The 15,403-nt window shown below is 46.7% G+C and overlaps 2 protein-coding genes across 3 annotated transcripts in view; one reads left to right on the top strand and one right to left on the bottom strand.

The window, feature by feature from the left end:
- The window catches only part of aopep (aminopeptidase O (putative)), a 55,753-nt gene extending 46,675 nt beyond the window's left edge, over nt 1-9,078 (top strand). For both annotated transcript variants that reach the window (XM_031584523.2, XM_031584524.2), the window contains 2 exons: nt 332-519; nt 8,982-9,078. In XM_031584523.2, coding sequence (XP_031440383.1) covers nt 332-472 — 141 coding nt within the window. In that variant the 3' untranslated portion in view covers nt 473-519; nt 8,982-9,078. The remainder of the gene's footprint in view (nt 1-331; nt 520-8,981) is intronic.
- A 312-nt stretch (nt 9,079-9,390) lies between these two features.
- The window catches only part of LOC105894151 (FA complementation group C), a 30,289-nt gene continuing 24,276 nt past the window's right edge, over nt 9,391-15,403 (bottom strand). The window contains exons 11-15 of the mRNA XM_031585370.2: nt 14,272-14,347; nt 13,369-13,465; nt 12,161-12,362; nt 11,132-11,335; nt 9,391-9,711 (exon numbers count right to left, since the gene is read on the bottom strand). Coding sequence (XP_031441230.1) covers nt 9,526-9,711; nt 11,132-11,335; nt 12,161-12,362; nt 13,369-13,465; nt 14,272-14,347 — 765 coding nt within the window. The 3' untranslated portion in view covers nt 9,391-9,525. The remainder of the gene's footprint in view (nt 9,712-11,131; nt 11,336-12,160; nt 12,363-13,368; nt 13,466-14,271; nt 14,348-15,403) is intronic.

Here is a 15,403-nt window from a genome sequence, read left to right as displayed (position 1 = left end):
TTAGCCTCTATATGAAATACAACTTCTACTTCATATTCTGCACCTAAGTATTTTTAAGTATGATTTGAAATCATATCTGTGTTTGTCTATTTGATTGTGTAAAAGTATTTCTGAGACATAATTGTAATAATGTGTGAAGATCTCTGTGTGTGGTGTGGGCCACATATGTGTGTATATATACAGTATATTTTTGTATGGTAATATGATTTTCTTGGAGATATATGTGTGTGTATATTATTATATAAATATATCTGTGTGTGTGTGTGTGTGTGTGTGTGTGTGTGTGTGTGTGTGTGTGTGTGTGTGCGTGTGTGTGTGTGTGTGTGTGTAGGCCATGGGTGTATACCTGTACGGGGAGCTGATGGTGCACGAGGACAGCCGTCAGCAGGCTCTAGCCCGGCGCTGCTTCTCTCTGACCCAGGAGCATATGGACCCAGCCGCCCTCTCGGTGGTATCAGAGATGATCCTGTGACCTTCGACCTCAGACAGGGCCCCCTCGCCCCTCACACTCCACCACAGGTGCTATTTTTAAATTGGGGAAAAAAATGGCTTGATAGCGGGATACAGGTTGTCTTAGCATGGGGACAAAGAAGAGTGTATTGACAGTAAACAGATGCTGTTCTTAATACCCACAGAGTATCTCTTCATCTTCTCCTCGTTTTAATCCACAGTCAAGTTCAGGCTAAAGTTTACTATTCAGTTTGGTTGAGGGTACATACAGTACACTGGAATTCAGGGGTGCCTTGATCACACATCCATCTCTGTGTTATTCACAATCCACTTTGCCACTTTGTAATGCTTTGAAAGCTGTAAGAGAGAAAAGGGAAGCTGAATAAAAAAAATAAAGAAAAGAAGCCATGAAAGAAAAGAACAGAACAGAGATACAGTGGACGTAGTAGTTTTCCTCCTGAGCCTCGGTGAAATATCCTGTAGATCACTCCACTGTCGCTTCTCCCCGGTCCAACAGATCTCGGCAAGAACGCTGCGCTCCCGTAGCTTTGAGCCGGGCCTCAGCCGGGGCCTTTTGTTGATCTGAGAGACTGTCCTGTGGTGCCGAGGGCCAGAGGGCTACAGGAATAATCTGCTGTTCTTCCTGCTCTCACTTTATGTAAGAGGAATCGGGATCAACATCAGACCGGTCGAGTTGAGAAAACCTAAGACAGGGCCGATATGCCACAGCTGAGACTGTGTTTGTGTAGTCTGGAGGCTGGAGTAGTTAGTCAGAGTATTGTGTAAACATGGGTTTAAGATGATGGGGAATTATTCGGGGGGTTTTTCTATTAAAAAATATTCTGAACTGAAATGTTTACATGTATTTTTTATTAAGAAAGAGTTATAGATAGATAGAGAGAGAGAGCGAGAGATAGGATGAGAGAGAGAGAGGATGAGAGAGAGACAGAGCTTTCCTGCCAATGCACCAGAAAAGCTGTCATGATTTGTTTGTAAGAAGAGGATTTCAGGAATGTGCTTTCTCAAACAAAATGATGATTACGTATGTAGCTGTGGTTCTATGAATTTCGGATGACCGCCAGAGACGGTGCTTTTAGCACCTGGACATCCATCACGTGTACGCACATCTCGAGTGTTTGTATCAACAAAGTCACCTGTGCCCTGGGTGGCATATGCCCCATGCCCTGGTAGGAAAGGCATGTTTATCCAGGAAGTGACCTCAGACAAACAGTCAATCTGACTGCCGGAATTCCGCAGTCATTCGAAAAATGCGAGTGCTCGTACTGGGCACAGCAGGTATGCACTTCACCCCTCATCCTCCTGAGTTGGGTTTTTATTTTTTTCATAAACAGCCACCTCGATTCCAATCTCTCCAGAGGTTCAAATGGAGGCTGACACAGTGCCTTTATTAGGACAGGCAAGTCCCAAGAGGACACTGTGTTTTTGACGAGGATGACTCAGTCGCTAAGAAAGCGGGACCCAAGAGTATGGGTTCCGACAGTCACACCATCTATCCAATTGTGATGGCAGCTATAATTACTTTAATGGTCCATCAAGGCGAGACAGACAGGAGAACACTGAGGATTACCGGTATGGAACAGCATGTTGGTTCCTGCTTTTGTGCTTGGCACCACTCATAAAGAAAATATTCCATCTGTTAGCATAGAGCGCATTGGTGGAAGGTGCCCGGGAGTTACAGATGATCCACACAACTGCTGGATCACATGACCCTAACAATGGCTCTGGTCCTTCAGAGACCAGATCCAAAGCTGCAGCCGACATGGGTTTCAGGTGCCAGATTTGACCCCCCAGCTGTGAGAGGAGGCACCACAGTGAAGCACCAAGGCTCCCTGGCTAGCAATCTGTGTAATATTGGGAACCACAGCCTCCCCGGGCCATTTGGGGGCAGAATGGAGGGGCAGTGTACAGCAGCCGAGTTCACCACTCATGGGCCAGTGCATCTCGGCCCAAGGGGCTTGTTGTTTCATCCACCTATAACAGCCGCCTCTGCACTACTGTATTTGTGCCAGATCACTTGCACAACTTCGGGATGCAGCTTCCATTTCCTAGGATGGGGGTGTTCCCGAGGATAGGAAATCTGCAGCCGTGTTTTGGTTTTGCGTGCATTGCCCTCAGTCTCAACAGGTGAGCATGGACCCACAACAACTGTTGAGCTAGCCTCAGGGATGGTTTGGAACTGGTGCTCCCCTGGTGGTTCATTTACATTTACATTTAGTCATTTAGCAGACGCTTTTGTCCAAAGCGACGTACAAGGGAGAGAACAGTCAAGCTAAGAGCAATAAAAAAGCATGGTGTAACAATAAATACTACTTTACATGAGAATTAGAAAAACAACAACCTAGAAAAGAGGAAAAAGAAGTGCAGGAATGTAACTGCTGAAGTGCAAGTTAAGCGCTAGATGTGGTTAGTATGTCTATTCTTATCAGGACATGTTTTCCTACCAGGAGGAACTGCCTGTGCTGAGGTACGATAGGAACGTGAGTGTGCATCTATCAGATGGATGGTTGTAAACACGTCTTTCTGACGGATGCCTTGCAGCACATCCACTGTACGCAACATGTGGAACTTGAAAACCTTGAGGTAAGAGTTTAGAAGTCTTAAATCCAGAATGTGGCAAAGTCTGCCATCCTTCTCTGGAAAAATGAAAGGGGAATACAATCCACTGTTTTGTGAACAACTGTCTAATGGCTCGATGGCGGCTTTCTTTAGGAGAGTCCAGACCTCCTGGCTTTGGGCCAGTGCGTTGACAATGGTCATCTTCACCCCATGGAACCTCTGGGTTCAACAAATTGAATTGGCTTGACTGAGATGGGTGATGTTCTGCTCACCCTCAAACATTTCCTCCCAGTTCTGGTAGGAAAACATGTCCTGATAAGAATAGACATACTAACCACCAGGGGAGCACCAGTTCCAAACCATCCCTGAGGCTAGCTCAACAGTTGTTGTGAGTCCATGCTCACCTGTTGAGACTGAGGGCAATGCACGCAAAACCAAAACACGGCTGCAGATTTCCTATCCTCGGGAACACCCCCATCCTAGGAAATGGAAGCTGCATCCCGAAGTTGTGCAAGTGATCTGGCACAAATACAGTAGTGCAACAAGCCCCTTGGGCCGAGATGCACTGGCCCATGAGTGGTGAACTCGGCTGCTGTACACTGCCCCTCCACTCTGCCCCCAAATGGCCGGGGAGGCTGTGGTTCCCAATTGAATGCTTGAACCCTGTGGCAGGGTGGACATACCCGAGGGGTTTGACATAAGCTCTTCCCAGCACCTGCCCGACCGCAGGTGTGGTCCAATCATTGTCAGTACAGCCACCTCGCTTCTTCTGATTCTTGGGTTAGGGTTAGGGTTGGCCTCCCTGTGCCAGTCGAGTGGACTGCGTGCATCAGGCCTAAGTGCTTCATCAAGCGACAGCACCAGGTGCTGCATCCAACCCCAGACCCAGACCCAAAGCTATTTTTACAGCAGGCTTAGAACTTAGAAGGAGAGTCTTAATCTCTGCAAACTCCGAGGCCAAAATGTCCACCTAATGTTCACCTAACTAGGGAATCTACTTGTTTGAGTTTGCCCTAACCAGGTAAATCAGTCCTGTTGCACTTGTGAGAACCATGAGACATGGCGCTGTCCCTCTGCGCAGCGGGCGGTTGAGAGTTTATCTTGCCCTCTAGCTGTGCCATGCAGCTACAATTCACACATGCCAGCTCAGTCAGTCCCTGCCTTAGGTGCTCAACACCAGGGCAAGAGGGGCATCCATCATGGCCATCCTCAGGGTCAAAAGGGGCCCTGCAATCATTGCACATCATAAACATGTCCTATCTGCTGCTTTACTAGGCTGAGAGAGATTAGATAGCAGTGATCGTTACACATGACTCTTAGTGTGTGAACACTCTACCAGGTGATGGCAGTAAAATATGTATTATGTGCAGTATTTTTATATGGTCATATAATACTGAGATAATGTTACTAGGAGGCAATTTATATGGTGCAGTCAAGAGCGTTCAAACTTCCTCGCACCGTAACAAATAATTGAGTAAAGGATGCACAAACTAAATCACGGGGAAGAAATCACCCATCTCAGTCAAGCCAATTTTCAGGGTGCATTGCATTAATTAGCGTACCCTGCAGACAACCCGTCAATTCTACGATATAAACAAAATCTCTTGTATTTTTAAATGAATGAATCCAGGCGAGTATACAATATATATGATCGCAATAAACAGAAAAGCAGGGAGTTTCCACCTAACTATCTAAACAAAGGCTTTTTATGCTAACATAAATCACAAGGGATAAATACTCTTTAGTTTAATTGAATTAAGCATTAAGGCGAGAATACAACTTGCATCCTGTAACAGAAAGCTACGGGAAGGGATCCCAGCCCGACACTTAAATTAGTTACACTCGAGATCAGTGTTAAGGCGAGTAGCCAATCGCTGAATTAGAGGGAACCCACTCATAACCGGTGTAGCTAGCAAATGAAATTGACTTACCTTTTGCCAAATAATACACCATCCAAAGCTTACTCAAGAAAACACTGACAGTAAATACTTGTTGAAAGGTGAAAAATGGTCTTTTTTCTCGTCTTTGGAGGACGAGAGTTGGTAGCTCCAACCCGTTTCGGGTTGCAAGACTGCCAGCGATGTCTATACATTCCTGAAACCTGCTTACCGATGCGAGAAGATGGCAAGAGGTCACTTCCTGGGCGAACATGCTTTTACCGCTGGGGCAAATGGCATACATCACCCAGGTCACAGGTGACTTTGTTGATACAAACCCTCAACCTGCACTTACACGTGATGGACATCCAGGTGCTAAAAGCACCGACTCTGCCTGTCAGTAGAAATTAAATAGAACCCATTTAGGAATGTGTTCCTCAAATACTTAAGCCTGCTCCCCCTAAAAGAGGTATTTGAAACCAACAAAACAACCACTCCAACCATGCATTTCTACTAAGGCTCCTTTTGTTTACTCTACCTACTCCAAGGGCCAAAAGCAATCAGAGTTGAGTGATGGCCTTTTTTGGTTCCTGTGGCCACCATGAAGGACTGATATGTTGTATGGTGTGTCGAGGGGAGGAGCGGAGAGGGAAACATGCGGTATCTCTTTCATGCTCACAGACCGCCATCCCTAATTCAGCACCATTCTTTCCACACATAAAATGTGTGTGTGGAGGGAGGAGAGCGGGTGCTTGTGTGTGTGTGTGTGTGTGTGTGTGTGTGTGTGTGTGTGTGTGTGTGTGTGTGTGTGTGTGGGTGGGGTGGTGGCAAACAGGATTGTATTTGTGGGAAACCTATTAAATGGCTGTCACCATCAGAGCTGTGCAGGACATATGGCCACCGCTGGGCCAGTGCGATAAATCCATTAAAATGCCGCTGTGACAAAGCTTTGTTGAGGGACTGACCGGGCCCCCGCTTTTATCCACAGACAAGACAGCTTTATGTGTGCGGCAAGGACAGGAGGGGAGGGGAGGGAGGTGGCAGGCTGATGTTCTTGGCCAGAATGCTTCCTCTGTCTACTCAGGGGCTGATAAATCACTTCACCCCCTCCCCCCCCATCAAACCAACCCCAACCCACACACACACCCACACCCACACACACCCCACCACCACCACCATCACTGACGGACCATTTGTGCTTTCACGTGGTGCTTTATTTTCCAACGTGTCTGGACACCATCACGGATGTTTGTTCTCGGTGGCACAGGCTTTAAATTGTCACTGTGGCGTGATACTGATTAAAAATAAGAGCAGCCAAGCATGCGCTGCGTCAATATCTCAGCCTGCTAGCACCAACATGGTCCTCCACCTTACAGCCACAAACCCCAGTAGTTTGTCAGAATGCTGTTTAAGTCTTGGCTTTTACTTGTGGCTTCAGTGCTACAAGTATCAGTAAACTATTACCCTATAAGGCATGGGATAGGTTTGTGTCTTTTTTTTTCTCGTCCATTCTTTCTTTCTTTCTTTCTTTCTTTTTTCTTTCCCTTCCTTCCTTCTTTTTCTACACATGCCTCTAGAATCCCTCCTGATCTCCTTAATGAGGGAAATATCCCCGGTGTAGCAGAGCGTGGAGAATCGGAGGAGAGGCCCAGGGAGGGACGGAGGAGGAGGTGGGGGGGGGGGGGGGGGGGGGGGGGGGGGGGGGGCGGTGAAGAGGATCCGCAGGTTTGCCTTTCATGTAGGAGCTGTGCGGGTTCCTGGCGTGATGATTTGTGACTTAAAGATAAAAATCACATTGCCAGGGATTACCACACAACCACGGCCCTGCCGGTTGTCATGGAAACCAGGGGGTATACCATCGCAGGGGGGGGGGGGGGGGGGGGGGGGGGGGGGGGCTTGTGTGTGTGTGTGGGTGGGTGAAAGATGGGAAGATCTCTGTGGGACTTTTCCACTGGGGGTTTTGTAGAAGGAAGAAGAAGAAAATGATGTATATGGTAGATGCTTTAGTTTGGTGTGAAATGGATGACAGATGACACACACACACACACACACACAGATAGAGAGAGAGAGAGAGAGACGATGGAGAGAAAAATAGAGAGAGGGAAAAAAACTCCAAGCAGGTGCAGAGCTTAGCTGAATTGGTGAACAGTGATTTAGTTCCTCTTTTGTTCACAGTGGCTAAGTTCTGCCTCTGAGGAGGACGATAAACTCATGAGGGCTCATCAACACGAGGGAAAACAAAACTCATTCTTCCACACGGTCCTGAAAGGTGTTACTTAAGGGTTCAAGTTAAGTCGTACTTAGATGCAACACTCTAAAACAAGTCTAGATGAACTATTAATAGGGCCTTGCTAAGTTTAGAAAAACTCTTGAAAACAGAACATATTAAACCACAAATGATTTATTTGGCTGCAGATCCTTTCAAGGGTGAACTTGACCCCCCACAGAATAAAACAGTACGTAGTTTTCTGTGTTCATACGATTTCCCTTAGCCTGTTAAGTGTCATAAAACCTAAGTTGTCAAGCATACACAAAGACACCATGTCTAAACAAAAAAAAAAAAAACCTCCACTCTTAACTGCACCTCTTCCAGGATTGTCAGGTAGCATTGTGGAGCAGCCAGGTGAGACACAGCAGGCCCTGTGGTATGTGTCAGGGGAGATCTATCTCAAGCCTCCTGACAAGGCCAATTAGTCTTGCCTCACATAGCGAAGCATGAGGCCTGTCACTTCCATTCAGGGCGACAATGCTCGCTGCGATATTATTTAAGGTCTGTGGAGGCCTCCAGAGGTGTAGGTGTGTGCATGTGTGAGGGTTTGTGTTTGTGTGTGTGTGTGTGTGTGTGTGTGTGTGTGCGTGCGTTGGGTGTGTGAGGGTGTGTGTGTGTGTGTGTGTGTGTGTGTGTGAGGGTGCGTGCATGCGTGCGTGAGTGTGTGTGTGTGCGTGTGTGAGGGTTTGTGTGTGTGTGTGCCTGTGAGGGTGTGTGTGTGTGCGTGTGAGGGTGTGGGTGTGTGTGTGTGTGAGGGTGTTTGTGTGTGTGTGTGAGGGTTTGTGTGTGTGTGAGGGTTTGTGAGTGTGTGTGTGTGTGTGTGAATAGGCTAGGCTGGCTGTTAACACTGCTGCATGACTACCATTCAGTGCATTATTCACTCCCTCTTCATTATCTCCCGTCTCCTCCTAATCCGTTTGTCTCAGCCCGTTTGCCCATGAAACACCTGCTGCACAATTTCACAATGTGTGTCTCATCGTGTCTGACGGTTACCCAACATGCACTTCCACTGGCGGAGGAGGCCTTCCTCTGCATACCAGAGCCCTCATGCATCGAGACACAAACCTCAGACAGCTCTGAGACGGACACTTTGCATTCTCATGGTTTTTCAAATAGGGTTCCCTCGCCGCTCGATTACAGTTCATTTCCACAGGACTTTAAGTGTCAACGTAGGGAGTTCAAAGTGCCTCGTAGACATGAGTCAATAACAAATCAAATTGAAGATAATGAATAGAAGTTTGCTGATGAAATGTAAGAATGCCATTGGGTATGCCTGTGTGTTGTGTGTTGTGCTGTAATGGACTTGTGACTTGCAGAGGGGCGTGGAGAGTCGGCGGCGCCGAAGGACTGGGTCTCCTGTGCCTACTGAGCTGATTACAGTTCTGCCCAAACCAATGGCTCAGTTCAGCAGGAACAGGAGCCTCCCCCAAACACCGGCCGCCGAGCCATCCATCCCTGCTCACCGCGGACAAGCGAACGAGCTGTCTCTGTCTCACGAGGAGAAAAGCTGCCGCCTGTAACCGTACAGTCCTACAACTGTTGGTGTGCTTTGGCAAACTGATGGCTGGATGCAGTGAATTACAGACAAATAAGTACTTGAAGGGTGAAGAATGAGGTCTGGGTGATGTGTAGGCAAAGTCAGGTGTGTGTGTGTGTGTGTGTGAGTGTGAGAGTGTAAGTGGGCCAGTGGTTGCTGCCAGCAGGGCAGATTTGTCCGTGCTGGGAAAGCCCTGGTGGAGGAGCCGCTGATGGCAGCCCTGGCACGGGCTCCGGTCTGATTTATGTGTCCCCCTCTCCTCTCTTAACAGATGGGCCTCCAGAGATCCTCGCGGGGCAGGACCACGGAGATGAAGCAACTTCTGTTGAACAACGGAGCTTCATCCGACACACAGAGTCGCATTTGTTCGGCAAAGCTCAACAGCGGGGGAAAGAAATCATACTCACTGTGACAAGACTCACATTTCGAGATTTATTTTTATAGCACTGTGACACAAAACACTGTCTGAATAAATACATTTTCTACAAAAACAAAAATGGCTTCAATTTGGAATTCTTTTTATTTTTTTTAAAACCTCACTCATACCCGGACGCTACACAAAGGCCCGCCTATATGAAATACTCCACATTCCACGACCCACTCACACAACATGCACAGCGTGAAAACACACATCACCTGACGCCCGTAAACGAGCAGATGGTTCGGCTCCTTAACCCATCTCGTTTTACTAGCGACGAATATTTCACAACGCCACTCTACCCCCATCAGGAATCTCACGCCGTAATAAATTATTCTCCCTTTCCGGGGGCACGGGCATGTTTACGCCCTGCATGCTCGCTCGCTCGCTCACTCACTCACTCACACACACACACACACAATGCATTCCAGAGAGTGTTCTCGAGTGTCCTCAACCTCGCCTGAACCCTGGCACTCGCCGAAGTGTCGCTATTTTGACTGCGCTCCGCTGCGGCAGCCAGGAGACACTCAGCCTCCCGTCTCAGGCACTCCTCCTCCTCCTCCTCCTTCTCCTTCTCTGACATCTGCAATGGAAAGCAAACAGGCCGCTTCAGAGAAACGGTTGCTTTTGAAAAGGGCCCAACGCCCAGAATAAGAGCTACATGACATCTTCGTACACCCTGTAGTTATAACATGGTAACAACATCGGTAATTATGACTTGTGCACGCCACGTTTGATGCCGTAACTTCCCTTGTGGCCTTGTGTGTGTGTGTGTGTGTGTGTGTGTGTTTGTGTTACAAAATTCAGCTCACAGTTGGTGGTAACAGGAAATATTATGGCAACAACAAAGATGCTAAGTAAGAGTTATTGTGAGATACAGGTTTTTGAGTCTTGTCAGGTACACAAGCCAAACTAATATATCCAATTTGACCTCTGGCTAAAAAAGATCAGAAATGCAGTTCAGAAAATGACACAGAATAGGTGGATGACCTGATCCATAACCACTGACTTCCATTTATTTTAGCTTCCTTTGGTGCATAAAGCAACTTCCAACATTGTAGTGCAAAGACAATATTTTCATTGTAGGCATCTGGTGGAACTCATACTGTTGGTACATTCTCCAGGGACGACACTTTCTATGAAGTTAAAGTATTTATAGCTTCAGAATTTGTGGCGTTGTTGTTTTTAAAATGAATTGATGTGGTCAAGGTTTCATTTTTCATGAATTTTTTCGTATATGTAACTCCCTTCTGAAGTGTATTAACTTTCCAAAACACAACACTGTGAACTCTTAAAAGCCACACTTCTGTGTTGGCTTTTGTGGTCTGGCGGTCAGTCGAGTTTACTTCCTCGAGGTCCGTTCACTGATAAGTCCTATGAAAATGTTTTAAATCCTGGTTTCGCACATTGTTTTAACCACTGACATGAAGGTGCAAGTCAACATGTTTGTCTGTCACTATCGTGAAATACCGATCAGAAAGTTGATCCTTCTCAACCTTTCAACAGTGAGGTGATTTTCCTCTTCCTGTTTTTGTGACTGTGCACAGGATTTCTGCTACACAGAACAATTGGACCGTTCAGTCGATTTTCATCAATGGCAGGACATTTCAATAGATCAAGAAGAGTCCCATTTCCTCTATTTTCATCCTTTATTTCTATATACTGATTGACATCCTTATTGAATTACACTTAGATATGTAATAACCACTACTATGTGCTTCTAAGTGCATATTATTAATATATAATAATTATGATTATATATTTTACATTACTACCCTTGCTGTTTATGTCCCTTCCTTTACATTTATATACATTTACTGATTGAGCAGATACTTTTATTCATGTGACTACAGTAACACGGCAAGACATACATGTTCATCCAGTACATGTGTGTAGCTGGGGAACCGAACCCATGACCTTAGTGTTGTGAGCACCTTGCTCTACCAGTTGAGCCACCGGAATATCCGTCAATGAAGGTTTAGAAACAGTGCCAGCGCTCTTACCTTTCCAATGAGCTGTAAGGCAGCGGTGTGACACGGTGCCGGGGAGAAGATGGCGAGGTTGAGGAGGAGACACAGGACCAGCCTGGAGGAGCGGAGAGACTTGGCCACGGCCTGCAGAGGAGAGAGGAGGAGGAGGAGGAGAGGAGGAGGCACTGGACCTAGACACAGACTCCTCAGGTCACCCCAGAACTGCTGCATGTGTTCCTGAAACACACACACACACACACACACACACACACACACACACACACACACACACACACACACAGATGACCAGATCAATTATTAATCAATTCAAACAGCAAACAACTGGTTTACATAAGCAGATCTATTCCAAGCTGGGCAAACATATTGTCACAATCCAATGTAAAGTCTGACACCTGAAAAAAAACTATGCAAAAAATGTAAGTCACAAACATAGACAAACCACAATAAAGTAAATAACCTGTTGATAAAAGTTGTTGTGGTTTGTTATGTCTGTGAGATGGACAAACTGTGGTTGATTTAGCTAGGGAGCTGACCAAAGCTGAGCCCAAACGTGCTTTTTATCAGGAACTTGCATTTTAATCAGGACCGGGCATTTGCCATGTTGCCCTCTGAAAGTAAGACGTGCCCCGTGAGCATACCAGAGCCCGTCGCACTTGGCCTGGGTCAGCGTACACATCCTGCACTCCAGCTCCCAAAAGGACACACACACACACACACACACAGATACAACACACAACACACCACACACACACACACACACACACACACACACACACACACACGCACACACACACACACACACACACACACACAGAGACACAGAGAGACACACACACACACACACATACACACACAGACACACTGCGGCTGGAACTGCCAGACAGACACACCTGCTGCTCCTATCAGCCATGTAGATATTTGCTGCAAAGTTAAAAACATCTGAACTTTTGATGACCCTCTTTGTAATGCGCAGCAAATGATTGGTCTTAAGAGGCTTCGCACACACACACACACATTCTCACTGTCTCTCCCAGACCCTACCCACTGCTGTGTCCTCTGGTGCCCTCTGTTGGTGGGGTGGTAGAAGAACGTCAGGAGCCAGAGCAGGGCCTGCGGCTGGGAGGAAGAGGAGGTGGAGGAGGAGGAGGAGGAGGAGGGCTGAGCTGAGGCCAGCAGCTGAGCAGCCACATCCACCCAGCCTCCACCCTGCAGCAGCAGGAACCACACCTCAAACACGGAGCCACTACACCGACAGGAGAGATGAATTAGCCTACACACACACACACACACACACACACACACACACACACACACGTGTACTAAATATACACAACACTGAGACCATGACATGCACAAGATGGAGGCCCATATGAGGTCACAGAGGTGGATGAGGGCATAGAGAAAAGAACGGACGTAGCCCGGTTTGGGATGGACAGAGAGAGAGAGAGAGACGGAGAGAGAGAGAGTGAGAGAGAGAAAACCTCCAAAGTGTCTGGCATCCTGTCAGTAAGGTTTAAGCGGCTGCCCTCAACTAAACACTGACAGCTGGGACCCAGCTCTTGTGACTTCACCCTCCAAAACCCTTCAATTAAGCCGTGTAGATTTAGAAAAGAATGAAAGAAAGAAAGAAAGAAAGAAAGGAAAGAAAATCACAAGCCAAGTTAAATGCGCCTTGGGATTCTTCTTCTCTTTTTGTCACTCTTGCCTCTCTCTCTCTCTCTCTCTCTCTCTCTCTGCTCATCCCCCTTTCTCTCACTCGCCCATACATCTACTCTTTCCCCCCTCTCTGTAATGAAGGCCTCACACAAACATCTCGGGCCGGTCGGTGAGCAGCTCTGAGGTAATCCTGCTGATTGAGGGCTTCTGGAGGGAAGTAATCCAGCCAGACAAACAGGGAGGACAGGCCCCTGCAGCTGTTTGTTTTGGTGAAGACTTTTGAAGTCAGCCTTTTCACAGAGCCTCCCTGACCCACCGCATTCTGGCTGACCTCAGCAGCCGCACATGGAAGGGAGAGAAGCCACCGTGCGTGTGAGAGTGTGTGTGAGTGTGTGTGTGAGTGTGTGTGTGTGTGTGTGTGTGAGTGAGTGAGTGCGTGTGTTGTGTGAGACTAAGAGAGTGAGTGAAGGAGAGAGAGGAGAGGCCTCAGGAGATTTGGCCATGTGGAATCAATGTATCCCATGTAACGTTAGCATTAGCGACAGATAGTGTGAGAAAAACGAAAGGGTGTCACGGGGCGCCCCGGCTCTTGCCTGGTGTCGCCGTCTCTGTCCTCGGCCTCTGCGGTGGCGAGCTGGAGCCTGTGACTGATCCCGGTCAGGTGCTCGAGCCACACGTTCTGGGGAACCTCTGAGGATCAGAGCAGATCAGAGTAGATCAGATGAGATCAGGTCAGACCAGGTGAGGAGACCATGCAACGCCCAGTGAGGCCCCCCGGCTTTCAGTCACAATCAACCAGAAAAACAAGCAGAAATAAGTGAGGCAGGTGGAAATGATCAACGAGATGCACAAGTAGGTGACTCAGTGAGGGATGTGCAAGGCCTGTGGTGATGTCTAGCTTAATCAGTCTATCAACAAAGCAGGGCTTTCATATGTTTATGTTCTTATAAAATTTATAAATTTATAAAACACGCTGCCTCAGAAAAGCCCACAGTATCCTCAGAGACTCAACACACCCTGGTTACCACCTATTTGAACTGTTGCCCTCAGGGAGACGCTTTAGGACCATCATAGCAAAAACAGACAGGCTGAGAAACAGCTTCTATCCCAGAGCCATCATAGCACTTAACAATGCACAAAACTGACCTGTATTTGTCTCTCTGTTGTGTTATATGTCTTGTGTTTTTATAGTGTAAATATGTATATATATCTGTTCAATCTATATTTTTATTGTTTTTGTGTCTGAGAGCTGCTACCTCAATTTCGTTGTACTTGTGCAATGACAAATAAATATATTCTATTCTATTAGTGAGTGCATCTAAACTATTTATTCTCTAACCATCCGTTTCAAATCCTGTGGACAAAGAAGGTACAGGGGCGGGTTTGAGATTCTGCACTTTCCTTTTGCATCCACATGAATTTGACTGACACTTTTATCCAAAGCAACATACGAGCGAGGTAGTTTATAATCCACGAAAGATAGAATACCAACCCACCTGAAGGTAAAGTGAGCAGGGGCATTAGGAGGCTCGAAGGTACCAGAGGAAAGAAGCTCTTCAGAGACGGTCTCTCCTGAAACACACATACATTCACCATTACCATTGCACAGCACTCAGAGCGGGTCCCCAGATACCTCAACATAACGCTAAAACCATCGCAAAATAACACGAACCAACTCCCATAATCTATTGAGCGCGAGTGAGAAGGGATGTTTCCTTTTAAAGGACTATCCAGGAGCTGCAGCGCTCAAAAGCCAATTCAGTGGGTGACGTGACAGTGACGTGGTAATAGCCATCTCTGTCAATCAGGGGTTTAGGGGCCAGTTGTGTCAACTCGTGTCTCCTGTGTCTATTTGGAGTTTACGATGTGTCCTCGACTTAGTCTTCAGGCACACTCACTTCCTGAACGAAGAGTAAATGTCTCCGGACAGTAAGTGCCATTTGAGGAGTGTGTTTCCTGTCCCTCAGTAGCGTGGTGCACTCCCAGAGAATGACACACCAACATGGCCTTTAACATGAGTCATGGTTCATGAAATACTAGCCAGCTGAGTTGAGTGTGTTATTGAAGCACCTGTCAAGGTATCCCTTATACAAGGTGAAATATACTATTGGGTACTTTTACCTGTTGTATTTGATGTCTTATGGTTTATTGCTGTCCGTTAAAATCAGTCATACTGTCACAAACATAACTTTCTAACTTGTGTGTGACTGTGCAGAAGTTTTAGGCACTTAAGTTGTTTCACAAAACATTTGTCTTAGACAGTCATTTCTATCCGTACAAGCATTAGTGTGCCAATAGGAAATATCATATTTTATATTTTTAAACTCTTTTAGAAAATATGCTGTTAAAGTAAGTAAGTAACAAAGTATGCATGAAGAGACAGAAAGAATCAAGCCTAAATCCACTGGAGTACAGTGGCAAGCTCTCTGAAATACTTGAAACATCCTACCTGCCTTTTTTCATGCTGTTTTAAGTGAGGTCGCACCAGATATTGATTTGCATCATGTCATTGTTTTTGAAAGCATCCTCACACAAGTGCCTAAAACCTTTGCACAGTCAGTCCTGTATGTCACTGAAATGTTCAGGATATCATTTGAAGACTTGGAATACACAGCCGAGCTTTCTGTT

The sequence above is a fragment of the Clupea harengus genome, chromosome 18 (assembly GCF_900700415.2).
Source record: "Clupea harengus chromosome 18, Ch_v2.0.2, whole genome shotgun sequence".
NCBI classification, from domain to species: Eukaryota; Metazoa; Chordata; class Actinopteri; order Clupeiformes; family Clupeidae; genus Clupea; species Clupea harengus.
This window is presented reverse-complemented; position numbering and strand designations above follow the sequence as displayed.